Genomic DNA, 26,250 nt, shown 5'->3' with positions numbered 1-26,250 from the left:
TTTAAAAAAAAGATACAAGACTTAATACTGGAACAGAATAGTAAGTGGCAGTAACTTGGAACAGTAACAGTAGAAACAAAAGGAGGTTGTGTGACGTGGAACTGAGTACACCTTACAGGCGTCAGTTCATCAGACTTAGCTCCAAGCACTCTTATCTTCCCAGCCATTCCCCTTTCTTTGGAGGCTGCAAGAGCAGACTCAGGAAACAGTTCCTACCAGGCTGGGATGAGACTAGCTGCTCAGAATAGTTGTATTAAATACCTTTGGACCTGGCTTTATGTTGTCCTTGTCCTTTTCTGTGTAGATAGCTTCGATCTGGCATGGGACCCTTGTGAAGCTGCTGCGGAGCCTGTACATGCTCATGCTTCCTCAGACCTCCAAGGAGCTACAGTCGGTGGAACAGGAAGTACGCTGGCGTCTGCGGAGGCTCAAGTACAAGCACTTGGTCTACCTGGCTGAGTCCTGTGCCTCCTTCATGCAACAGCAGCACTCGCAGGAGCTGCTGGCTGAGCTGCTGATACACCTGGAGAGGCGCTGGACAGAGATCAATGACAGCCGCACGGTAGTGACCATGATGATGAAGGCAGGACACCTTTCAGAGTCACTAACGAACCGCCTGGAAGACAAGGTATGGGGCTGAGAACAGACCCTCTGGGGCTTTGGGCCTAGTCCGTGGGTGACAGTCTTCTGCAGAAAGAGAAGTTTGGAGCCCTAGAAGCCTCTCAGGTCTTATATGGGAAGTCAGTATTATATTAGAAGTCTCAGGTGTTATATGGGAAGGGGTCTAGGCATGTAAATCCAACACCTGACGTTAACATGTGAATCCTGGTTAGACCTGAGCTATCTCGTGTATGGTTCAGCTTCTAGATAAAACTAGAGGTAGCTCTTGTGTGCTGCCCCTTCCATGTTGCTATCTCTGCAGTCAAGTCAAATTCAGTTCCTGTCTTCTCATGGTGGGAGCTGGCCCAGATGACTGCCACAGCAAGCTCTGCTGTTCATGGGCCCTATGTGCCCTGCCCTTGGGACCTAGGGATAAATTTGGCTGCAGACATTCTACTCTGGGCCCAGGAGTCTCTGGGGCAGGCAAAAAGGCTGATTCTGTGCAGCCAGACCTGTGTTGAGTCAGCTCAGGCCCAGTTGCTATCTCACAGGGGCTGCAATGGATGGGACCCCTGCCCCCAGCTCGTCCCAACCACCTCAGCTGATCCCTGCGCGGCTGTGGTTGACAGTGCCTGGAGCTGGTGGAGCAGTTCGGCCCTGATGAGCTACGAAAGGTGCTGGTGACGCTGGCAGCACAGAGCCGGCGGTCGGTGCCCCTGCTGCGGGCCATCTCCTACCACCTGGTACAGAAGCCCTTCCCGCTGACGAAAGGCATGCTCCTGGACCTGGCCTATGCCTACGGTGAGAAGAGGGAGTCCTGGCTATGGACACTGCAGCCGTGTCAAATTCAGTGCCTGCCCCAATGATGGCAAGCACTGGCCCAGAAGGCTGCCATAGAAACTGTGACTCCTGAGCCCTGTTCCCCATGCTTGGTTCCAGGATAAAGCTAGTCACAGACACCAAACCTAGAGGTCAAGTCTGAGGTGGGTAGGGCAGTGGGTGTGGGGCACTGCCCTACCCACATCTAATCTCTGGTATCTGCTCCATCCCAAAGGTAAACTCAATTTCCACCAAACCCAAGTGTCCCAGCGCCTAGCTGCTGATCTCCTGCCCTTCATTCCCAGCATGACATTTAGCGAGGTGGCCCGTTGTGCCAAGTCCTTTGCCTTCCTCAAGTGGCTCAACCTGCCCTTGTTTGAAGCCTTTACTCAGGTGAGTTAGGACCAGTTCTAGGGTTCTCTGTGTAGAGGCTCTGCAGGCCTTCCTTGGGAACTGCTGCTTTGGTTATGGAAGCAAAGCCAAACTGAAAATGCTTCTTGGTGGGTTGTAAATGTATACTTTCTTACTGAAGCGCTTCAGAGCAGTTGCCTGTTGGTTTGTGGGGGGCACCTTTGTACTCCCGGCTGCTGACCACTCCGAGTGGAATTGTGTGAAAACATGGTGCCAGCCTGCACTTGTCCCTAGAGCTGTCAAAGAGTTTCTAAAACACCTGTCGGGAGTTGGGTTCTGGGAAGCTGCTGCTGGGTGAAGTCTGGGCTCTCAGGAAGGGAGGGGGCAGCTGTGTTGGGGTGCTTACTTTGTCACTCTGGCCTAGCACCTGCTGAGCAGAGCCCAGGATGTCTCCCTGTCCCACCTGTCCAGCATTCTTCTCGCTTTTGCCCGTCTGAACTTCCATCCTGAGCAGGAGGATCAGTTCTTCACCTTGGTATGAGCACTGAACTGCCACTAAGAGTAGCAGGGATGGGGAGGGGCACAATATTTGGCATGGGAGGAAAGGGGGCATTTCTAGGGACCATTGGAGGGCATTGCCTGGTATGATTCTGAGTGCAGCCAGCCAGGGACAACAGCTATATTGCCACCTAAGTGACGAAAAGTTCTTCCTTCATCATAGTGCCTGTTGCAGAGCATCACAGGGATTTGAGGCCTTGGGTTCCTGCTGGTGGGCAGATATGGGTAAACCTAGCTAAATAGCACCAGGATACTGGGCTCCTTGTACATGAGCCTTGGATTGGTGCCAGCCTTACTCAGTCAGAATGTTGGTCTTGCTTTCCAGTAGCTGCCTCTGGCTCCACTGTGACCGGGGCTTGACTGCAGGCTTTTCTAAGGTGTTGCAGCACTTGGGCTGAGCCTGCTTTCTCCACTATACTCTCCTTGCCCAGGTGCATGAGAAGCTGGGCTCCATGCTGGGGAGCCTGGAGCCAGCCCTCCAGGTGGACCTGGTGTGGGCACTGTGTGTGCTGCAGCAGGTTCGAGAATCAGAGCTGCAAACAGTTCTCAATCCTGGACTTCACAAACAATTTCTAGGTGAGGATTCTGCCCCGCACACATCCTGTAACATGGAAACTTCCTTGTCTACCAGCCAGGGAAGAAACTGGAGCAGAGACAGAAGGCCAGAGCACACAAAGCATACCCCCGTGGCTTTTTTCAACAACTCCCTGCAGTTGGCCTACAGATCTTAACTTTGGAGCCCCAGCCTAAGTTCCCCTAAATGGGCACCACTGCCTTCCCATGTCATATCTCTTGTGATCCTCACTACTGCACCTGCTGCTGAACATCACCCCACCTTTTCTCTCATTCTCCCAGAGAGCAAGTCTCCAAAGGAGCAGAGCACCTTCCAGAAGTTGGTCCACATCAACACCACCGCCCTGCTGGAGCACCCTGAATATAAAGGCCCTTTCCTGCCAGCCTCAGCTGTAGCCCTCGGTCCCTCGTCCTCTACCAAGAAGATGACACCGCTACAGAAAGAGTTGCAGGAGACACTGAAGGCGCTGCTGGGGGGCACTGACCAGGGCAGCCTGGACGTGATCACCCAGTATGGCTGGGTACTGGGTAAGGGGTCCCTTCTGCTAGGAAAGGGTCTAAACCTTACAGGCACCTGCCCTGTATGTTTATTTGCATGTACACTGTGGGGTCTCTAAGGCATCACCTACAAGTTCTCATCCCATTCCTGCCTCCCCCGCCCCCCAGATGCAGAGGTGCTCCTGGATGCCGATGGCCACTTTCTGCCCCTAAGAGATTTTGTTGCTCCTCACCTTGCCCAGCCAGTAGGAAACCGACCACTGCCCCCAGGAGCTAAAAGGTAGGTGGCCAGGGATCCCTGCTAAAGGACACAGCAATACTGCTCTTGACGTTAACTCCTTGTCTTCATCCGAGAGCCTGCCTTGTAAGCACCCTTGCCTCCTGCTAGGATCGCTTTCCTGCGCTGGGAGTTCCCTAACTTCAACAGCCGAAGCAAGGATTTGTTGGGCCGTTTTGTCCTAGCTCGTCGACATATACTGGCTGCAGGCTTCCTAGTAGTAGATGTGAGTACCTGTTGGGCAAGGGACCACTGCCCATACCTGTTTAAAGAGCTAGAAGGATCCAGAGAGGAGCCCAGCTCTGGACCCTAAGCCAGGTTCTTCTCTCCCACAGCCGCGCAGAGGCTTAGCTAGCCTCCTGTGGGTGCCCCGACTGCAGCACAGCCACTAGAGCTATTCCCTCTACTGTGCTGTATGACTCTGGAGCTGCTGCACAGGAGTGCCCGGTGCTCCACGCATGTGGAGGGCGGATTTCCTCCAGAGAGAAAGTTCAGAGCTTTCAGGGCTACTTAGAATTTCTATCACATTTTCTTCAGATGCCCTGCTGGGATGGATCTCTCTGGTTTGCAATCTCTTTGCCCCTGCCAGAACCAGGACCTCTCCATGTGCTCTTCCTGAGGACAAAGGCTGGGTGTTTAACAGAACAGGAGGGGCTACTGGCCATGTGAAGACAGGAAAGGACTCCATGGCCCATGTGACCTATCTCCACCACTTTCTTCCAGGTACCATATTATGAATGGCTGGATCTCAAGTCTGAATGGCAGAAAGGCGCCTACCTCAAGGACAAGATACGAAAAGCAGTGGCTGAGGAGTTAGCCAAATGACCTTTCCCATTGCTTCAGACTGCATCCCAGAGACCTGACTGTTCAGTGGCCCAGCAGTGAGTGCTGGCAAGACAGAGTTGTCACCCTGAAGCATGAACCATCTCTATAGGACCTTGGCCAGAGCAGTGGGGTGGCCAGCAGCTCCAGAACAGGTGGACCTAATAAATCTGTGGTTTTGGTGGGTGCCAGGTATCCTCCTGGGCTCTTTATGTGTCTCCTCTATCCCTGCCCCCCTGCATTTTGGACACACAGACCCTACCTCCTTCCCCAGTGTGCGCTCCTCCTCCAGCTCCCCAATAATGTCTGTGTGGTGTGGCCTAGCAGAGGGCTGACTTGGGAGACAAAACCTGGGTCCTGGACATGTGGACTCCAGGAATTAGAAGCTTCCCTGGAAACCCACTAGACTAGAAGTGTGAGCACAATTCTGATTGTGGACCTGAGAGGTTCCCTCCATGCCCATGTGACTACAGAGTATCTAGTGGTAGGTAACTGCTGGTCTGGGAGCATTTGGAAAAGAGGAAAGTTCACTTGGCTGACATTACAAGGTTCGTGGCCAGACGGTCACTCTGATGGTAGCCTTAACCATATAGACAAGTCAGGAACCACCAGTTGAAGATGGCAGCCTAAGCACTTGTTGGATAGCAACAGAGTATCTACCTTTACCGGAGACTCCCATGGACAATGCTTGCCCAAAGGGGAGTCTGAAGATGGAAGTTCTTGTCCTGCTCGGTGCATTCCTTCCAAAGCACCAGTCCTCACCCTCTGTGTGGCTTAGCACTTCTGTTGTCCTGCACAAGCCTGCTAGTCACCACAGGTGAAGGGGAAGCAGAAAGGTGGCTGCAGGAAAGGAAGAGCTGACCACAGCTTGTCTGAGATGGGGCGGCTGGTTGGTGTTGAGAAAATAAAGATCCATGCTGCTCACCACATGGACCACTGGCTTTTCTTCAGAGCTACCTAGACAGCACCAGTTAATACTCAGGTGACTTCCTCCATGGTAGGGCTGTGCTGCAAAGTCACTGCGGTCCTGACATGAGCAGAAATCAGCGTGGGGGGAGGGCACTGTTCTTGTCACAGGATCCATAAGACCTGGCCTATCAGAATTCCATTGTTACTGTCTTCAGTCTAAGAATATTACATGGAGGACTCAGGATACAGACTTTGGGATTGGATTTAGGGAAATGATTTTTTTTAGATTATCTCATTTAATAACACCTAACATCTTACTGATGGTGTTTGTATTTGTTTCTGGGGTTAATTTTAGTTTTGTGTAGGTGTTGTTTTCATGTGGGTATATGCAGATGAGTGAAGGTACCTGTGGAGACAGAGGCATCGAGTCCTCTGGAGTTGGTGTGGAGGCCAAGAACTAAACTCGAGTCCTGGAAATGCAGCAGGTGCTCTGCGCTGCACAGCTCTGCCTCTGCTGTCTGAGTAGTTCCTGCGTGTCTCTTGTGAGAGGGCTTACGCTGCGTGGTTGTTTTTGTTTTTGTTTTTTTGGAGTTTTCGAGACAGGGTTTCTCCGTAGCTTTCTGGTTCCTGTTCTGGAACTAGCTTTTGTAGACCAGGCTGGCCTCGAACTCACAGAGATCCGCCTGCCTCTGCCTCCCGAGTGCTGGGATTAAAGGTGTGCGCCACCACTGCCCGGCTTCTTAGTCCTTTCTTGACTGCAATTTGCAAATATTTTCTCCTAATGCATATTGCAGTTTCTTTAGTCCTTTTAACTGGGATCTTTATGGAGTATAAAATTTCCATTAGATTCAGTTACTCATTAGACTCACTTTTATAGGTTGTACCTCAGTGTCAAGTCTTGAGAATTGTAGTTCCTGCGTGTCTCTTGTGAGAGGGCTTACACTGCGTTTGCAGGGTCCCAGTTCTTGGGTTGAGATGGTCTATCTGCAGTGCTGGGGATTAGACTCAGCATCTATGTGTGCTAGGTTGGTGCCTAGGGGGCTGGAGAGATGGCTCAGTGGTTAAGAACTCTGGTCACTCTTCCAAAGGACCCAGGTTCAATTCCCAACACCCGCATGGCAGTTCACAACTTTCTGTAACTCCAGTTCCAGGGGATCTGGCACCCTTTTACAGACATGCATGCAAGCAAAACACCAGTGTACATAAAAAATATACATTTTTTAAAAAATTGTGCTTAGCCCCAAGAGCCCTGAAATTCTCTTCCTAAAAGTGTTAAATTTAAGGATCATCTTTACCTAGCTTTGTGCACCTGTGTTCATATGCACTTGAGCATGTGGGCCACAGACAAGCCTAAGAGGTGGTCCTTAGGCACTGTCTACTGTTGTATGTTTGTTTGGGGGGTTTGTTATTTGAGACAGTTTTCCTATGTAGCCCTGGATGTCCTGGAACTTACCTTAGACCAGGCTAGTATCAAATTCAGAGATCCACCTGCTTCTGCTTTCCAAGTGTCAAGTGCTAGGATTAAAGTTGTGTGCCACCCACCGCCCCAGCTTTGGTTTTGTTTTTTAAGTTTTCTCTCTGGCCTGAATCTTGCCAGGTAGGCCTGGCTAGCTAGCCAGGAAGCCCTGGGGTCCTTCTGTCTCTTCCTTGCTGTAGCTGGAACGCAAGCATGCATGCAGGCATCAGACTTAGGTCCTCAAGTACATCAGCAATCTGCTATCTCCCCAGTCTTTGCACTTGTGTTTGGACGCATGGCCTCGTGACCAGGAAAACCCTCTGTTGAGAAGCCCTCTTCCCCTGTTGATTTTTATATTTGTACTTCTGCGAGAAGTTCGCATGTTTCCGAGTTCTGCTATTGATAAACTTTCTGTCCGTGTGACAGTGTTACATACTCACAATTACCACAGCTGTAAAATAGCCGTAGCCCAGGCATGATGCACCATACCCAACACTTACAGAGGCTGGGCTGAACAGGAGGATTGCAATTTGTGCTAGCTGAGCTATCGCTTTGCCTTAAGTAGCCAAGAATAGTGACTCAGAACTTTATTCGCAGGTGGATCTGTGAGTTCCAGGGGACAGCCAGAACTATATAGTCAAACTCTTGTCTTGAAAACAAATTACTTAATGACTCCTATTTAAGATGGCTTTGGGTGTTGTGTTTCATGTGTCTTTACACTGAGTTTTATTAAGTTTGCATCTACAAAGACATGGGATTTTAGTAGAAATTACACTAGGTCTCTGGGACAATTTGAGGAAACTTATTATTGTGCTTAATTATGCAATCAAACATGTCTCTTACTCTTGTCGGTCTTTGATAGCTTTCATCACTATTGTGGAGTTTTTGTTTCTTTAGTGTATGGCTTAGAATGACTGGTTCCCGTGGCACTGTGCTGTTTGTTCAGTTTGGGGCAGGAGGTGTTGGGGAGAGGAATTGAGACAGGGTCAGCCCTGGAACTTGCTGTGTAAGCCAGGCTGGCCTGGAACTCACAGAGATCCACCTGTGTCCTTAGTGCTGGGATTAAAGGTGTGTGCTGCTACACCAGGTGTATTTTACTTATACAAGAGCATGTACAGGGTCCTGATCTAGAGCTGGAGTTAGAGTCAGGAATGAGCTGCCTCCCTGATTTTGGGAACCAAGGGGAGCCTCTGAGAGAGCAGCCCTGTGTTGGTTGTTCTTGTCTGTTACTATAGAAACCCAGACTGTCACTTCTGTGTTCTCTTAGTCTCCTGCCCTTGGAAGCTGACCTTGAATTTCTGCTCCTGATCTTCCTGCTACCTCTTGCCAACAGCACCTATTGATGGGTTTGTTAGATTGACTTATAGTCTAAGTAGTCAACAGCGGATGGATTAGATTGACTCACAGGTTAGATAGTCAGTGGGAGCTGCTTAGCACACAGGCTGGTTTAGAATTGTCTCAATCTGGCGCTCAAGATCTAGAGAACTCCTGAAGAGCCACTTGTCTTCAGTCCAGTTTGGAAGGCTGAAGATGCTGAGTTCCAGTCTTAGTGACAGGCGGCTGCAGCAGCAACAGCAAGGTACAGATGTGGATAAACTGCTGCTTTCTGTAAACAGACTGCTGGTTCCTTTCCTGGCTGCCCAGACCCAAATAATCACACAGAAACTATATTAATTATAACACTGTTTGGCTAATACCTTAGGTGTAGTCCTAGTTAGCTTTTACATCTTAAATTAACCCGTTTCTATTCTTCTCTATGTCACTATGAGGTCTACTAAGGTTCCCACATCCTCTGGCAGCTGCGTGGTATCTCTCTGACTGTGCCTACTCTCTTCCGGCCTCGCTGTATTTTGCCCTACTATAGGGCCAAAGCAGCTTCTTTATTAACCAATGTAAATAAAACATTCACAGCATACAGAGGGGAATCCCACATCAGCTTTCCCTCTGGCTAGTGTGGGTACATCTGCTTGGTCTTTGGCCTCTGGTGTCTGGTGAGCCACCATGCACAGCACAGGTCTTCGTGAGTGGGGCTCTTATGTATTATCTGGACAGGCCAGAAATGTTCGCAGCTTGTCTAGTGTCTCTTAGTTGGTCCCATGTTCGATCAAGTTGAAAACCAGGATTAACCATCAAATGTAAACAAATGTCTTTCTATGTGTGTGTGCACAAACTAGATAAACATGTCACTCAGAGTCCTTGTTCCCGTGACTTAGCATGTGGCCTTAGCTGGTGTCCATAATCACCTCCCTCTACTCCCCATTCTGTATTCATCCTCTGCAAGCACTTCAGCAGGTCTTGGTTCTCTCCTTTCACCCCTGAATGCTCTGGGCCCTTTTCATCCTACTTGGATTGGATTGGAACCTCCCATTGGACTTAATTACAGGACACGGCAACACCAGTGCCCCTAAAAGGAAGGATCTCCTGTATTCCATACACCCATATTTTATACATATATAGGATTGTATATTGGGTAATGATTCAAGGCATATACAAGCTTCTGGAAGATCCTGTCTGAGGCTTTGAATTTTGGTTGAATTTACTCCCTGGTGCATATAAGCTTTACCAACAAGAGTAGCCGCTACTTTCAGCTCGCTTGGTCTAATCAGTGTGGTGTCGTTGATGTAATGGACCAAAAACAGCTAAGAGCTCACATCAAGCCGGGGTCAGAGAACACGCTGGGGATGGCTGAAGGCTTTTGTAATCTCAAAGCCTGCTCCAGTGACACACTTCCTAATCCTTTCTTAACAGTCCCACCCACTGCCGGTAGGGCCATTTTTCACTCAATACATTGCTTCACAACAGGCGGTAAGTCTCTGATTATACCTGAATCTCCCGCAGAGACGTCCTGGCATGGGAACTGTTCTAAACACTGCTCTCCTGGGGTTGAGGGAGGAGAAGAGAAGCGATTCAAGGGAAAGGTGTTGAACGGAGCCATCCTTCAGTACGCAGTAGGGCAGTAGGCGTCTGAAGATCAGGCCCCGCCACATTGTTCCATTGAACAAGGCAAGGGTTTTACTTATTTTTCCCCAAAGATTTATGTTTGGTGTATTTGTTGGGTTTGGTGCCAAATTACCTGATTTGTAAAACAGATTATGAAATAACCTTTTTTTTTCTGGGAGAAAAATTTCAAAGTTATGTTAATTTCACTTTAAAATTTTGGTAGAAATTTCCAATCTAGTTTTTTGCAGGTTTTGTTGTTTGGAGACAGGGTGTCACTAGGTAGTCCTGGCTGCCTGGCACTCACTATGTATATTGAACTTAGTGTAATTCTGCTTCTGCCTCCCAAAAACTGGAATTATGGACCCTCAGACCCTGCTTTGTGCATGAATTTTCCTTTTCCTATTTTCTTTTTATTTCTGTTGTATGATAGTATGGGTATTTTGTTGTTGATGATGTTGTTCGTTTTGGATTTTTTTTTTTTATTTGTGTGTTTTGAGACTGGGTTTCTCTTTGTAGCCTTGGCTGTCCTGGAACGAACTCTGTAGACCAGACTGGTCTAGAACTCACCTGCCTCTCTCCCAAGTGCTAGGATTAGAGGTGTGCATCACCACTACCTAGTTCCTTTTGGGTTTGTTAGCCAGGGTCTCACTGGTTAGCCCTGGCTGTCCTGGAACTACTACCAAGCCCTGCTGTTAAATATGTTGGTACTGTTTTATGGACTAGAAAAGTGGTCTCTTTTGAGGAATGATCTAAGGGCATTTTTAAAATACATATTTTCTGGAACTACCAAGATGGCTCATCTGGTAAAGGCATTTTCTGCCAAGCCTGACAACCTCAATTCAATCCCTGGGACCAGCACAGTGGCAAGAGACAGCCAACTCATGTGAGCTGTTCTCTGACCTCCACATATTCAGTAATGTGCACATACACACATTTGGGCCTGGCATGGTGGTACACTCCTTTAATCCCAGCGCTAGGGAGGCAGATCGGATCTCTGTGAGTTCGAGTCCAGCCTGGTCTACAAGAGTGAGTTCCGGGCTAAAGAGATGGCTCTCTCTTCCAAAGGTCCTGAGTTCAATTCCCAGCAACCATATGGTGGCTCACAACCATCTGTAATGAGATTTGGCTCTCTCTTCTGGTGTGCGGGCATACATGGAGGCAGAATGTTGTATATATAATAAATAAATCTTTAAAAAAAAAAAAAAGAGTGAGTTCCAGGGCAGGCTCCAAAGCTACAGAGAAACCCTGTCTCAAAAAATAAATAAAATTTTGAAAAAAATCCAAACACTTGAAAACTTCAGTCTTTTAAAAGTGCACTCTCAGCTGGGCAGTGGTAATACACACCTTTAAACCCAGCACTTGGGAGGCAGATCTCTGTGAGTTCGAGGCCAGCCTGGTTTACAGAGTGAGTTCCAGGACAGCCGGGGTGGTTAAACCTGTCTCAAAATAAATAGAAACAAAACCCCCCTAAAGTCCAGTCTCTTAACTTTGCGCTCCTGTAAAAATCCAAAATAGGGTACTTCCTCTTCCAAGAGGAAAGAACCAGGGCACGGTTACAATGAGATCAAAGTAAAACCAAACTCCAGCAGTGTAAGTAGTTCAGTGGCTAATGTCTAGACTTCCTGTGATCTGGGCTTTAACAGGCATGAGGAGTCTTACATCATGAGCTCTGCAATACTTAACAGTTTGTTTCATAGGCTCGGGCCACTCCACCCACTGCTGGGTTTTCGTGTGATTTGGTTTATTTTTTTTTTTCTTCTTTTCATGGCTGGAGAGACAGCCGTGGGTGCTGGGAACCGAACTCTTTATATATTTATGGTTGTGAGCCTAGCCTTTAACGGCTGAGCCATCTCTCCAGCCCTTGGTTTATTTTTTGATTGGTTGGTTGGTTTTTGGTTTTTCAAGACAGGGTTTCTCTTTGTAACAGCCTTGGCTGTCCTAGAGCCAAGCATAGACCAGGGTGCCTCGAACTTAAAAAACAAATATCTGCTTGCCTCTGCTTCCCAAGTACCGGGATTAAAGGCGTGTGCCACCACCACATCTAGTCCCAAGTACCGGGATTAAAGGCGTGTGCCACCACCACATCTAGTCCACTGCTGTTCGTGTTCCTACAGACCTGGTGTGTCTCCATTCAGTGGGTTCTCAGCTTCTCTCCATAAACCCTTCGTGTCTTCAGTACCAGTAGAAAACTTTCAGAGCCATGTGGGATACTCTTACATATTACTAAGTCAACTGCCAGCCTGAAATTAAGCCTTGACCTACTGGACCATGGCTTCTGTGTGCTGACCCTGAGAAAATACTTCTTGGAAGATTTGACTCAGTGAGACTGGTCTCTTAACCACACCTTTCCCCTTCCATCCCCAGCCCCAATTAACCATTGTCAATTGTCCCAGTAAAGCAAAAGTTTCACTTTAGTGGTGCTGATCTCTTGTTAAAATTGTGGCTGATTCTTCAGTCTCAGCTGACCAGAAACCACAGATTCTTAATTCAAAACATCACACAGATGGCCCCAGGAGAGTCTTTGGAACCTCACAAGCCAGGCCTCCATCATCTGTATCTCCCTCGACATTCCTGTCTCCCAAACTTCCGGGACAGGTCATTAAACTCTGGGCATCCAATGACCCTTTTTAACCCAAAGCTCCAGATACCTCCACAATCCTCCCACAAAACAGCACGCTCCGTCCATCACAGCAACAGACCCATTTTCTGTTACCAGCTGTTGGGCGGGGCACTCGGGAAGCAGGTAGATCTCTGAGTCTGAGGCCAGTCTGGTCTACAGAGCAAGTTCCAGGACAGAGCTATACAGAGAAACCCTGTCTCAAAAAGGAAAGAAAGAAAGAAAGGAAGGAAGGAAGGAAGGAAGGAAGGAAGAAAAGAAAGAAAGAAAGAAAGAAAGAAAGAAAGGAAAGAAAGAAAGAAAGAAAGAAAGAAAAGCAACTTGGGGAGGAACAGACTTGTTTAGTTTTCATGTCTTGATCACAGCTGACCACTGAGAAAAGCCAGGCCAAGGATGAGCAGAGACAGAAATGGTGGAGCAAAGCTATGCACTGGCTTGCTTTCTTACACCACCCAGGACCCCAGGACCAGCTGCCAAGGGTGATACTGCCCACAGTGAGCTTGCTCACCAACCAAGAAACCCCCCCCCCAACAGACTTGCCCACAATCTGATAGAGGCAGTCTTTCAAGGTTCCCTCCTTCCAGTTGACAAAAACAAAACAGAACAAAACAAAAACCCACAACTAACCGGCCCGGCCACTATGCATGCCTGGCTTTTCCACTTTCTTGGTTTTGGTTTTTGTTTCAGAGGGGGCAGAATGAGACATGAGGTCCACGCTGGCCTCAAATTCACTATTTAGCTAAGGATAACCCTGAACTCCGATCCTTCATCCACCCTTTCCTGAGTGGCATTTTCTTTTGCCAATGTCCCATCAGGGCATCCATAGGGCTGGCAAGGGAACGAATATGGTGCCCAGAAGGTTCCCTTGTCCTACCAGCCTCTGCTGGTGTAGCTGGGCCTTGATTCCATATGGAATGGAGAAGGTTTCATGGTCTTCCTGCTGGCAGACTGGGGTAAAGAAACACCATCGGATGAGGCGCTGCAGGGTGCCTTTGACATTCACCTGGTTCCCCGCTACGTCGAGGCTGTTTTCTCATCTTTGAGAGTTCTATTTTAGTTTTCTTCACTTTACGATTGACCTGGGGGGGGAGGGGCACAGAGACAAGACCATACCATCTTTTCTGGGCTGCAGGTATCAGGCCTCCCCAAAAAAAAGACTCTGGTTTCTGGAAATTCTGTGATGTTGGCATACAACTGTCTTTTGTATGTGTTTTTTTTTTTTTAAGTCCACAGGAGGAAACAACTTGGGAGATGAGGTAAGGGGTAAGGGTCTTTAAGTGGAGCGTATAAAGGCAAGGTAGAAATATCAGTATCGGGTGGAAAGATGGGTGAGTTGTCAGCAACAGAGAGGGTTGGGGCAGTTCTTCAGGAGATGCTGAGCTGTTCGGACACGGTGGGTAAGGGCAGCAGAGGTACATTCGTGTACAGAGATGCACCTTGAGTGGGGAACAGCACCTGGCCAGCTTCCTAGGCTGACTGTATACCCAGAAGATCCTGTGCACGGGCGCTCCCTCCCTTTTTGCCTCCACAACTGCTTATTTCCCCAACTCCAGCTCAAAGACGACAATGTGTCATTCATTCATCTCCTGGTGCCTGGCACTGGGAGGGGAGGAGGGATAAACTGGGCAGTGCAACAGCCGGTGTGGAAGCAATAGCATATTTCAGGAAGGGAAATGGGGAGCATCATCTCTGGAGGTGGGCACAGGCCCTGCCGGGAATAGAGTGAGGTGCATTTGTCTTCTGGCCTAGAGATCCGAGGGGTGAAGGAAAGAAAGCCGATCGCCGAGCTAGAGCTCAAAGATCAGCCCAGGAGCTCCTCTGGCGCCGCTTTCCCTGGCGCACGCAGCTCCATCTCCCGTTGCCACAGAGACAGGAGGTGGTTGCTATGGAGACTGACTGCCACGACCAGCCAATCCCGAGCTGCTGTTTCAGCTCATCCTGGGGCCTGGAGGTAATAACTCCTTCCTTGGACTCCCGGCGTCCTCTGCCCAGTCATTGTGCGATAGGTTGGGCCATCACTCATTAAAGTAGCCCTGCCCACTCTGCAAAATACATATCTATCTCCCCAGATTAACCCGCACCCCTGGTTCTGGCAGCACCTTTTGCCTCTTCCAACTAAGAGACGATGTCACCTTGGGAGGAGCCCGGACTCCAAGTGGATGATGGATGCTGCTGGAAAGGCGGGGCAGGGCGCAGCCTTCTGGCCCTAGACTCAGCAGTGTGAGAGAAGTAATGGGATGAACGTGGGGAATGAGCGCCCTCCCTCTGGCACTCCGCAGTGCCTGGCGCGGTGGCGCACGCTCACTAGGCTTGAGAGGCGGGCGGGGCAACGCTGACGTCATCCACGCCCCCCCCCCCCAGCAGAGGGGCGGTGGCCAAGCTGGCTACTCCGAGCACATTGACGGACAGAGGGACAGAGAAACGGGGGACCGGCAGGCACACGTCCAGGCCATGCCCGGGGAGGCTGTGCGTGCTGAACTGCCGCTGCCTGAGGCAGGAGGGCCAGGATCCCGCACAGGTGAGACCGCAGCGGCTCCCCGTTCTGGCCCAATACCTTTCTCTGGCTTTCTCTCTCTCCATCCCTCAGCCTCCTAACAGTCCCCTCCTCTATCTTTCCAGACCGGTTCTTCCCTCCACATTGCATCCTTCCCCCACCCCCACCCCCAGGATTTCATGAAAGCCTGGAGGCCGCAGGGATTATCCTCCAAACCTGAAGCCATGAAGGGCAGTGTCTTTCACTCTGGGCTGGCGCGAGGGGGGTGCTCTTTGGACCAAGTCCCATTTGCTTGAGCTTGTGCGCCACATCGCGTTTCTTTGTCCACAGAGAGCTATGGGGCCACAGGACCCACGGTGGGTGGCCCGTTTGGAAGCAGGAGTCCCAGAGGGTACTGCAGGCTTACCCAGTGACCACCAGAGGGTCCTTTGAAGTACCTTAGGTGTCCAGGGCAGCAAGCGGCTAGACTAAGAAAGGAGGTGTAGGGCTGATGGGAGTCCAGCCAGAGGACACTGGCAGAGCTGAGTCTGGAAGGTGAGGCCTTGGGGAGGTGTCGTGGCCGGCAGTGGTCTTAATATGTAGACGTTGGAGAAGCAGGGGCATTATGTTGGTGGGAGCCAGTCCACTTGCAGGCCTGAGGGTACTCTTAAGCTTGAATGGTCCCTGCTGGAGGTGAACTGTGTGGGGCTTGGGCAAAGCCAAGGGCACCTTGCTGTGTGCAAGAAGTCATCTGGGGACAGAATGGGCAAAAATGGGGATGGCACCAGTGCTGGGCCAGAGGCCTGACTGAGAGCTAACACAGATACCACCCTACTCTTCTTGGGGGACTGACAAGTCAGGCGGGGGATTCCCCAGACCCAGTGGCAGGCTGGTTCCTTTCTGGCTTGTTTGGTGACTTTGGATGAGTCATGAAACAGACAACAACAACAACAAAAATCCCCCACGACTTTGGCCTTTTATTTCCATTTTGGCCCAATTCTGCCCTTCTTCTGCCCTGAGGCCACACTAAGAAGTAGAGATGGCAAGAACCTGACTTCAGGACACCCAGTGATGGCTACTAACCACACCCACTTCCGGTGCCAGGTCCCTTCCCTTTCTGTCAGGACCCCTGGTTGCCCTGGTAGCCCAGCTGCAGGCCGATGAGCCCAGCCAGTGTCGAAGAGCCCAGTGCCCTGACACCGCTGAGAGCAGATATCGGGGAAGTGGCTGTCTCCTCTTCAGCCTCCCTCTCGTCCTGAGTGAGATCTACCCAGCAGCTGAGAAAGACAAAGCCACGGTGCAGGCCATGTTGCCCTGTCACCAGTGAGCATGGTAGAGCCAGCAGCATTGGCTGTGTGCCTGCCAGAGCGGCAGGTCCCTAGGCACTGCCCCTCCTCCGCTCATGCAGGACTCTGGGGACAGTAGGAAGGCTTTAAGTGGATACTTCAAAGCGATGTGTGTTTGGCCATGGTCCAGGTGAGAGAGGAGCTGGGAGCTGTTACAGAGGTCACAAAAAAGGGGGGGCTTACAAAATGATGCTTTCAGCACCCGGAGTACACTGGCGGGGCTGAGCTAAAAGCCACGGGACTCAGTGACTATGCTGTGATCTCAGTGGTGATAATACAGGCCAGTAAGACAGCAGCAGCCAGAAAGTTAGGAGGTGGTATGGGTGCTGCCATCTGGAGAGGTTTGTCTGCTACCTTCCTAAGTACTTTCAGATTCACGGGGCATCATGGCATGGGCATGTTTGCAATGTGGCGTGTCAGCTGAGGGCATGGCAGCCCCATGAGTACCTGTGCCTGAAGAGGCTTAGAGAAGGACCCAAGGCAGGCCAGGAGCTCCCAGAATGGCAGGGGAATCTGTTACCAAGAGTGGCTGCCACCATGGAGAGGAAGAGGCCAACCTTCTCTCAGCTGTCCTGTTCCCATGGGCACCTGCTCACCATCATTTCCCACCACTGCCCTTTGGAGCAGATGCTACCACTCAGATGCTGGTACATGTCTGTCTGTGTTCTCCAGAAACTTAGCTGCATACAGGGCTTTGTGGGGAGCTCTGGGAAACCTAAGGTTGGCCTCGAGTATAGGCAAGGGTAGGGGAGAGATGGGCTAGAGGCAAACCTCCTGCTTTTCAGCAGAGCTGAAATGTTCCAGAGCTGTAGTGTGTGGGACCCTAGCCCTTGCCACAGGGAGGAGCTGGCATTGTCCCGTGAATTCTCATAGCCATGTTCCTGCCAAGCCCAGGTGAATCAAGCTGAAATAGCAAACCGGACTCTGAACAGAGACAATGGCTGATTGTACCTTTGTAGAAGTGTCCCAAGAAAAGCCTGGGTTTCTAGTACACATTCCTCATGGCTCCCCTTCCTATAGAGCCTGTCGGCAGCTGCCTGCTCTGCTGACATCCCTGGAAAGTCTTCCTCAAGTCCACTTAGCCTCCATGCCACCCTCATCTCTGCTACCATCCCTGGCCAGCCCTCCTCTGCAATTTTAGCCATGGAAACCTGCTGTCCCATGTTTCAGCTCTTCACCTGGCATGGCCTGAGATGTGTCCAGTAGGCATCTCGTGTCCTTTCCTGTCTCCACAGATCTCTCATGTGATGCAGCCAATGCCACCATCCTGAAAGGGGACCAACGGGAGCCCCATGCCCTGACCCCAGGGCCCAGCCTTCTGGCTCTCACATTCCTGTCCAGCAAACCAGGTGCCCGGCCCCAGCCTGAGGGAGCCAGCTGGGATGCAGGGCCCAGTGGGGCTGCCTCAACCTGGGTGGACCCAGCAGAGGGCAGCCCAAGTCCAGGGGTCCTCCCCGAGGGCCTACCTCTCCAGCCTTTGTCTGCTGAGGTCCCTCTCCCCACCACCCTGGAGCCCCGCATCGTGATGGGTGAGGAGACATGCCAGGTCATCCCTTCACCCAGGGCAGCCTGGCCAGTGCTCAGGGACCGGGAGGGTGGGCACATGGCCCTGCATCCACCTCCGGAGCTGTGTTCTCAGGGTGATCCTCCTGTGCCTTCCCCTCCCCCCGACCTTGAGTCCTACTTCACACCCCCCTCCACTCCCACCAAGACCATCTATGGCCTGCTCCCTGACCATGGGCCCCACAGCGATGCCTGGGACCTGGAGGCCGAGCTGTTGGATGAGTTACTGGACTCAACGCCAGCTTCACCCTCAGGCTCCTATATTACAGCAGATGGGGACAGCTGGGCCTCATCGCCTTCCTGTTCCCTCAGCCTGCTGGCCCCAGCTGAAGGGCTGGACTTTCCCTCCGACTGGGGCCTCTCCCCGTCAGGGTCTGCGGTAGATGAACTAGAGCCACACCCCACAGACCCTCCAGAGCCCCCATCCTCGGAGTCTAGCCTCTCAGCCGACAGCAGCTCTTCCTGGAGCCAAGAGGGCCATTTCTTTGACCCGACTTTCTTGGCCAACGACCCGATGATCCCTGCCGCCCTACTACCCTTCCGGGGTAGCCTCATCTTCCAGGTGGAAGCCGTGGAAGTGACACCCCTGTCCCAAGAGGAGGAGGAGGAGGAGGAGGAGGAGGAAGAGGAGGTAGCTGCTGGTGCTGCCACCCCGGATGGAGACCTGGCCGGAGAGGGCGAGGATAACAGCACATCTGGCTCCTTCCTGCAGTCACTGTCCGATCTGTCCATCATCGAGGGCATGGACGAGGCCTTTGCCTTCCGGGATGATACCTCAGCCCCCTCCTCGGACTCGGACTCCGCTTCCTATGCCGGGGCAGATGACGACAGGCTGTACAGTGGGGAGCCCCATGCTCAGCCCAGTGCTGAGAGTACAGAGCAGGAGCACAGAAGCAGGGTCACATTTCAGGGGACAGAGCACGAAGCCCGTCTCACCAATAGCCAGGAATCGATTGCAGAACTAGCAGAAGAGGCTCCAGTTTTAGGCAGAGAGTCTGAAGCTACTGTGCCCCTCCCTGATCTGCGAGCAGCTCCAGACCCCCAGGAGGAAGCTACCACAGTCACCCCCAGGGGAGGGAACGAAGAAGTTGATGCGGTTGCTCAGCAAGCACCCAGCACACTGCCCCAGCCCTGCCAGCAGGGGCTGAGCACAACTTTAGGCTCTAAGCCTGTCCCTGCACAACCAATTCTAGATCTGCAGGAAGAAGCAAGCCCCACCTGTCCAATCCTTCCTGATAACCTGAAGGAAGGAGGCCTGGGCCTTCCCTCCACACTGGAGTATGTGGCTGTGGCTTCAGTGAGACCCCAGAAGGCCGAAGGAGCTGCTGCAATGCCCCAGGACTCCCCTATTACTTTAGCCCCATTATTGCAATGTGCAGATCCCGCCTCAGGCCCAGAGTCTGTGGCTGTAGTCACTCTGAGGCTCCAGCAAGATGAGGGGTGTGTCATAGCAGTGCAGGATGCTCTTGTGGCACCATTGCCTCCACTCCTACAGAGTACAGATGTGGCTACATTTGGGTTCCAGCAGGCTGAGGAAGGCATCACAGAACCCCAGGACTCCCCTGTGGCATCATGCCCATCCCTGAAAGGCTTAGACCCAGAACCTGAGGCTCTGGCTACATTGGGGTCCCAGCAGGATGAAGGGATTGCCCCAGTACCCCAGGACTCTCCTATAGCATGTCTACCCCTGCAAGGCTCAGACCCCACCTCAGACCCAGAGCCTGAGGCTCTGGTCACACTGGGGTCCCAGCAGGATGAAGGGATTGCCCCAGTATCCCAGGACTCTCCCATAGCATGTCTGTCCAGGCAAGGCTCAGAACCAGAGCCTGAGGCTCTGGTCACACTGGGGTCCCAGCAGGATGAAGGGATTGCCCCAGTACCCCAGGACTCTTTAATGGCATGTCTACCCCTGCAAGGCCCAGAACCTGAGGCTCTGGTCACACTGGGGTCCCAGCAGGATGAAGGGATTGCCCCAGTACCCCAGGACTCTCCTATGGCATGTCTACCCCTGCAAGGCTCAAATCTCACCTCAGACCGAGAGCCTGTGCTTGCTGCCACACTGGGGCCACAGCAGGCTGAGGAGGGTGACACCATACCCCAGGTTACCCCAGTAGCATCATCTTCACCCCTGCAAAGCTTAGATTCAACCTCAGAACTACAACCTGTGGCTGCAGCCACACTGGAGTCCCAGCAGGCTGAAGGCAATGCCACAGCAGCCCAGGACACCCCTGAGATGGCACCTCCTTCTCCCCAAGATACAGATTCCACCTCCGACCCAGAGCTGATAGTCCAAGACACCGTTCAGACACTGCAGAGAGAAACAGGCTACACCTCAGAGACGAAGCCTTCAGCCTCTGAGGTCCATCAGGAATCAGGCATGGCCTTAGGACCAAAGCCAGTGCCCAGGGAGCAGGATGCAGAACCCACTCTAGACTCGGCACTCCCAGCTCCAAAGCCAGCCCAACAGAATGGCTCAGAGCCAGCTGTAAAAGCTGATAACCCTGGGGCTCCAGAAGAGCCATGTCCCACCTTGAGCACAAAGACCTCTGAGCCTGCATCTTGTGCGGGAAAGGAAGTAGCGGAGAGCCTATCTGCACTCAAACAAGGAGCATGTCTTGAAACACGTGATGGGGTCAAGACCCACTCACCTCAAAGAGAAGCCCTGGGGGCCAAGAACAAGAGGGGCAGAGGTCACAAAGCACCAGGGCAAGGAAATGGGTCTAAATCGGCATCCCAAGGTATAGGGGAGACTTCCAAGGCACATTCTGCTGTGGGCTCTGAGGTCAGCCAGACACAGCTGACCTCAGCTGTGGAGGGAAGGGCCCTGAGCAGCAAGGACACCTTGGGTCCCAGGCTTCCTGCGGCTCTATCCGTGCAAGCCAGGCTAGGTTCCTGCCCAGGGTCCCCCGCAAGGGCCACATGCACACTGAGCAGAATCTACTCTGAAGACACTGCCAGGTCTGCGCCACCCTTCCTGCAGCTGGAGCCCATGCTAGGCCTGGGTAGCAGAGAATGGTCTCAGAGGACCTCAGGTGCCCTTAATCCTTCCCCGGCAAACTCCGCTAGTGACCTGCTCACCACATCCCAGAAGAGGTTCCTGGACCCTGACCCTCCTGCTCCCAGTGCCCTCGACAGGGCATCCCAAACATCCCCAGCCTCCTGCCTGTGTCCCGCTCCCCAGAAAGCCTCTGTGGAAGAGGAGCCCCCAGCCTCTCGTGGTCTGATGCCTCGGGCAAGAGCCCAGGGACCTGCTGCTGTTACTGCCTCGGGATCCACAAAGCCTCTGGGGGCCCGGCAGCGTGTCAGCCTCTCACCTCACTCCACCCTCAACCCCAAGGTGAACCCCACAGATGCCAAAGACCTGGCTTGCATCATCTCAAGCCCCTGCCAAGTGCCTCCTCCCTCTGGGACCCAGAACCCAGCTGGCCCTCGAGGGTTCCCAGCCCATGAGCAACAAGAGGATGAAGACAGCCTAGAGGAAGGTAAGGGTATGTGGGGGTCAGGGCCTGGCCAGCTAGACTTCTTCTAGGGAGACACTAGAGGATGATGGGACTGGAGGACCCTCTGCAACAGCAAGAGGCCCTCATACCTCACCTCCCCCCTTCCCCCAGACTCACAGAGGGCCCCAGGCTCTGGCCAGCATTCAGACAGCCATGGGGAGTCGTCTGCCGAGCTGGATGAACAGGACATCCCATCTCAGAAAGCGCAGTGCCCGGCACAGGTGCTGGTCCCAGAAAGGGGTGGGTGTCTGGGCATTTCCCCGGCCCCCGCAGATGCTTAGCCTTCACCTTCCTACAGGGCTCAGCAGGCAGCAATGAGGAGACCATTGCCAAAGCCAAACAAAGCCGCAGCGAGAAGAAGGCTCGCAAGGTCAGCTGAGGGCTCCCCCAGAGAGCCCTGGGAGAGGACATGTATACAGGGAGGCACCCTTATGAACGCCCCTCATAGCCTGTGGCTAGTGAAACCCTAGCCATGAAAAGGGCTTTGAGTTAAATCTAGTAACCCTCACCCCCAACAAGATGTCCTGAGGCCCTTCAGAGGGAGGTCAGCCTGACACGGGGAACGGCAGCCACCCAGATACAGGTAAAATGGTCTGAGTCTCCTGCACTCCACCTCAGGCAATGTCGAAACTGGGCTTACGGCAGATTCAGGGAGTCACCAGGATCACCATCCAGAAGTCCAAGAACATCTTGTTTGTCATTGCCAAGCCAGATGTCTTCAAGAGCCCCGCTTCTGACACCTATGTGGTCTTTGGTGAGGCCAAGGTCTGTCATGCTGTCATGTTAAGGCTACGGCTATAGCCATGCTGTGGTTTGGGGAAAGGCCAGCGGGGTCAGTGAGCTCTGTTCACACAGCTGTGTCCTATACTGCAGATTGAAGACCTGTCCCAGCAAGTACACAAAGCTGCAGCAGAGAAGTTCAAGGTGCCCTCAGAGTCCTCAGCACTGGTCCCCGAGTTGGCACCTGGACCCCGGGTGAGGCCAGAGTGCGAGGAGCAGGAGGAGGAAGATGAGGAGGTGAGGCCGAGAGGCTCCCAACACTTGACTGGGGGCAGAATAAGGGCAGGATGGGATTCTGCCTGGGCAGCACCCTGCTCACGGGCCTCAGGCAGCTAAGCCACCCCCCATCCCCTCCACCAGGTAGAGGAGGCTGGACTGGAACTTCGTGACATCGAGCTGGTGATGGCCCAGGCCAATGTGTCCAGGGCAAAGGCCGTGCGGGCACTGAGGGACAACCACAGCGACATCGTCAACGCCATCATGGTAAGCACTTGCGCAGCCCAGATGCCCCTATGGCGGTCCTGCAGAAAAGGCCTCTTTTAACCTGGCTCTTCTTCTGCAGGAACTGACAATGTAGCTACGGACTGGAAGCTCAGGCCGCTCTGCCTCTCCCCAGCCTGTTGCCCAATAAATGAGTGTCACATCCTCGCCCTCTGGAGTCCCCTCAGTTGTGTGGTATAGTCTCTGTCATCTGTATGTCATCGCCATGCCACCATCACCCTTCAGTGTCTCCCCAGACCTCCCTCATCACCCCCAGGGTTCCTTCACCCCTCTCTGGCTCTCAGATCCAGCTGGAGCAGCATGGTTGTGTCCTCCCTGTCCTACCCTTCCACACACACCCTGCTGGTGTGCACACGGGAACACGAGGGCATAAGTGGGCACAGTGCGGCTTGTCTTCAGTCTCTGTACACGTCCAGGAAAGAATTAGCTGCATGTCAATCAAGAGACCACCCCAACTGTCTTGACTGTCTTGCCTTGGCCTAGGCACCCATGACCAGCCCCAGGATAGCAGATGACAGGAAAATTCTGTCAAATACTGTCCTGAGGCCATGACTGCTGAGACCCCGGGGATACTCTAGCTTACCCAGGAGACAACTGAGGTGTCCACAGAGCCCCTGGGGCTCTACCACAACCACCCCAGGGCAGACAGTCCTGGTCCTCATACAGCTCTTCTGCCCAGGACACAGCACTTCCTCCCCGAGTGTGGGCAACAGGAAGTTGTCCCCTCAGCCCAGCTTCCTAGGGCTGCCTGAACCCAGGTCACTTCCCTCCTTTCGGTGGCTAGGAGAGCTTTGAGGGGTCTGAAGGGTAGAGGCCAGAAGGAACTCAGCAAGGCTTAAGAGAACAGCTGACTGTGGAAGGGGACAGAATGAGGCCCATTGGGCCAAGGCCAAGTCAGCCTTTCAGAAGCCCCAACTCTCAGCTCTTGTACCCTCACTTCTGATCGTCCAGGAGGCCTTCACAAAGGGCCAGAGCCGCTACTGTCCTGGAGATGATCTGTACAGAGAATGCAAAGAAAGGAAACCCTGCCAAGTAAGAGGTTCCCAAAGTGTCTGCTCCTGTCCCTTGTTCAGAGTCAAAGCAGTAGCACCAATCACCTCTTCTACTCCGGCCCTGGACACTGTGGTCCAGCAGACAAGGGTCAGGATGGAGTGCACCCCCACCCCCACGACAACATGGCTTTCAGCTAACTGGAACAGAAAAAAAAAAGCTTGACAACTGGAGATTAAATTATTCACATTGTAGTAAACTTCTTTTTAAGGTCTCTGAGAGTTAGAAGAGGAAAATCATGTGCAAAATATCAGCTGTCCAGGGCCAGGCCAACAGAACTGGCTCTTCCTGCCAGCTACAACTGGCCCTCCCCAAGTGGGGATATGCTACAGGCATTGCTGGGCCCCCGAGGAAGACACAGGCTTCCGCCCTGTGCTGGGGCACATGTCCTGTGGCAGCTCTCCACTCCTTCACAGTAGAGGACCTGGCCACCGGAGCCACCTGTGTCTGCAGCACCTTCCTAGCTCCTAGCCAGGAAGGCCTGGGATGGCTGTGTGAGACAAGTGGATGCTGTCACGACCCATCACGCCGAGTCCTGGTCCATGCTGCAGCCTAGCGCTTCAATATCACTACTGATGTCCAAGATCATGCGGTCCCACTCATCTCCCTCCGACGGCGCTGACCGGTCATCAGGGCTGCCTGTGGTCCTGTTCCCGTTGGTGGTGGAGGTGGAGGTGGTGCTCAGGGCCCGGCGATGCCTGCCAAAGCTGTCAGTGATGATGCCACGGCCGTCTTTCACGCCAATGGTCTCCAGGAAGTTTTCAAAGTGCTGACTGTCCTTCTCAGGGATAAAGGGCCTCAAACCTGCCAACACATGACCCAGAGTGACATCTCAGGGGAGCTCGGGACCCTCACACCATACAAGCTATGCCCTGGGGCCAGGTGTAATTAAATCTGACTCTGACAAGAGCCCCCAGCTATGGATAGCTTGGTATCTGTCAATCTCACCCTCTTTGGCTTTGAGACGTGACACAGGTCAGGGGCCTCTGACCTTCAAAGCCCCTATCTTACAGGGCAGAAAGCCAAGGCCAAAAAGCCATTTGTAATGAGGTCTGTCCTCAGAGCCAGGACTCATGCCAAAGCCAGTAACCAAACCCAGGGTAACCTTCCCAACCACTCAGGAAGACCAGCGTCTCAGAGTCGGGGAGCCAGAACCCTGATGAGGGCAGGCAGCCTGGGCCCGCCCAGATGGGGTGAAGAGTCCCTGCACACAAGGGGTGAGTTTACAGACAGCAATCCTCTGAGGTGGAGCCTTACAGGAAGGAGGAGGAGCGGAATTCAAGGTCATCCTCCCCTAAACAGCCAGTCTGAGCTTTATATCATAAACTTTATATCATAAACCCAAACTAAAATAAACCAAACACATGAAAAAGCACCCTAAACGGCCTGCGTAGGTGAGGGCCAGGAGGTGGTAGAAAGGCCTAGAGGCTAGCAGATTCTGCCTGCCTGACGCAGGGTTCTAAGCAGCAGATACCCACAGCTCAACTACTTTCTAGCCCACTTTTTCTGAGTCTTCCTAGCCAGCTCAAGCTATCCCCCTGCCTCAGTATCCAGAGTGCTCAGATGATGGCTGGGCCCTTCATGCCTAGCTCTATACCCACAGCTGGCAAAGATGCAGCTGAGAACAAACTGGGGAGGAGCTGGCTTCAGGCTTGTGAAGGACCATTCTGGGCTGGGTGCCAGGGACCTGGAACCTGAGCCTGCTGGCTATCTGAGCTGGAAGTGAGGAGCTCAGACTAGACCATTGTGGGTCTAGTCTCCAGTCCTTCACCTCCCAACAATGGAGAGCCCCAGGCAGGCAGCTGATGCTTACCAGGCCAATAGAAGCCAGGTCAGCTGACCTTCATTGGTTCACTGAGAGCACAGATAAGACCCTCATGGATCTCATTGAGCTCACTGTGTTCTGAGTGCTGGCAGAACGGGAAATCACAGATACCAAGGTCCCTTCCAGGTATGGGGCCGATGTGTCAGTGACCCTGCCAGTGCTGGGCTCGGAATGAGCTGGGCTCTGCAGGGGTCTTGGACAACAGCTCATCCTTCTATCTAGATAGTGTCTTTGCTTTTACACTCACCAAATTCCCACATGCTCCCCCAAACCCCCTTCAAGAGTCCCCTGACTCTTCAGCAACCGCTCCTGACTTGGAGGGTTTGTTTAGACCCCGTCTCAGGACCCTGTCATGCTTCCTGGCACAGCCAATCCAGCTCAGCTCAAGGGGCTAAGCACAGTGAGAATACAGCTACGCCAATCCTGAAGCCTCAGACAAGCTTTGGTGACAGACATGTCTGATGGAGCTCCTCCCCTCTGGACTGTGTACATTCCAGAGGGGACCAGGGACCCTCCCGTGCCACACTCACCAAGTAGCAGGAACTTGCGGCTATCCCCATAGAGCTGCCGCAGGCTGATGCAGAACTCATGGATGGAGGCCCCATTGCGGTATTCATGGAGCAGTGCTGCAAACTGCTGGATCTCCTGCGACGACAGCTTAGTACGTAACTGTGAGAGAGAGTGCAGAGCAGTGAGGGCTGGCACCGTGTATGTGCGTGTGTGTGTGTGCGCTCGTCTGTGAGAGAGTGCAGAGCAGTGAGGGCTGGCACCGTGTGTGTGCGTGTGTGTGTG

General features: G+C 52.7%; 3 protein-coding genes and 2 non-coding genes across 7 annotated transcripts in view; 4 read left to right on the top strand and 1 right to left on the bottom strand.

The window, feature by feature from the left end:
- Tbrg4 (transforming growth factor beta regulator 4) overlaps positions 1–5,273 on the top strand; it is an 8,862-nt gene extending 3,589 nt beyond the window's left edge. For both annotated transcript variants that reach the window (XM_005366208.3, XM_026788748.1), the window contains exons 4-12: positions 305–628; positions 1,230–1,401; positions 1,655–1,812; positions 2,195–2,305; positions 2,760–2,904; positions 3,184–3,429; positions 3,568–3,679; positions 3,788–3,902; positions 4,400–5,273. In XM_005366208.3, coding sequence (XP_005366265.1) covers positions 305–628; positions 1,230–1,401; positions 1,655–1,812; positions 2,195–2,305; positions 2,760–2,904; positions 3,184–3,429; positions 3,568–3,679; positions 3,788–3,902; positions 4,400–4,501 — 1,485 coding nt within the window. In that variant the 3' untranslated portion in view covers positions 4,502–5,273. The remainder of the gene's footprint in view (positions 1–304; positions 629–1,229; positions 1,402–1,654; positions 1,813–2,194; positions 2,306–2,759; positions 2,905–3,183; positions 3,430–3,567; positions 3,680–3,787; positions 3,903–4,399) is intronic.
- LOC113458178 lies at positions 918–1,054 on the top strand. The gene has a single exon (XR_003378602.1). It is a non-coding gene; the product is annotated as a small nucleolar RNA SNORA5 (small nucleolar RNA).
- Positions 1,432–1,562, top strand: LOC113458177. Its single transcript, XR_003378601.1, has one exon. It is a non-coding gene; the product is annotated as a small nucleolar RNA SNORA5 (small nucleolar RNA).
- Positions 5,274–14,487: 9,214 nt separating the features above from the next.
- Positions 14,488–22,732, top strand: Nacad (NAC alpha domain containing). Its single transcript, XM_013353395.2, has 8 exons — positions 14,488–14,938; positions 17,475–21,284; positions 21,414–21,523; positions 21,601–21,672; positions 21,921–22,067; positions 22,176–22,319; positions 22,443–22,565; positions 22,645–22,732. The coding sequence occupies exons 1-8, from the start codon at positions 14,671–14,673 to the stop codon at positions 22,657–22,659; spliced, it is 4,689 nt and encodes a 1,562-aa protein (XP_013208849.2). The 5' UTR covers positions 14,488–14,670; the 3' UTR covers positions 22,660–22,732.
- Positions 22,733–23,808: 1,076 nt separating this feature from the next.
- Positions 23,809–26,250, bottom strand: part of Ccm2 (CCM2 scaffold protein) — a 55,765-nt gene continuing 53,323 nt past the window's right edge. For both annotated transcript variants that reach the window (XM_005366205.2, XM_013353358.1), the window contains 2 exons: positions 25,989–26,127; positions 23,809–24,437 (listed from right to left, as the gene is read on the bottom strand). In XM_005366205.2, coding sequence (XP_005366262.1) covers positions 24,157–24,437; positions 25,989–26,127 — 420 coding nt within the window. In that variant the 3' untranslated portion in view covers positions 23,809–24,156. The remainder of the gene's footprint in view (positions 24,438–25,988; positions 26,128–26,250) is intronic.

Source organism: Microtus ochrogaster, unplaced genomic scaffold (assembly GCF_000317375.1).
Source record: "Microtus ochrogaster isolate Prairie Vole_2 unplaced genomic scaffold, MicOch1.0 UNK6, whole genome shotgun sequence".
Lineage (NCBI taxonomy): Eukaryota > Metazoa > Chordata > Mammalia > Rodentia > Cricetidae > Microtus > Microtus ochrogaster.
The sequence above is the reverse complement of the archived record's forward strand: the minus strand, read 5'-3'. Positions and strand labels throughout refer to the sequence as shown.

Excerpts from the sequence above, each read along its gene's own strand:
- Nacad (XM_013353395.2), top strand. The coding sequence starts at position 14,671 with ATGAGCGCCCTCCCTCTGGCACTCCGCAGTGCCTGGCGCGGTGGCGCA. Across the intron at positions 21,524-21,600 it reads AAGCGCAGTGCCCGGCACAG|GGCTCAGCAGGCAGCAATGA; the intron begins GTGCTGGTCCCA and ends ACCTTCCTACAG. Across the intron at positions 22,068-22,175 it reads TGGTCTTTGGTGAGGCCAAG|ATTGAAGACCTGTCCCAGCA; the intron begins GTCTGTCATGCT and ends CCTATACTGCAG.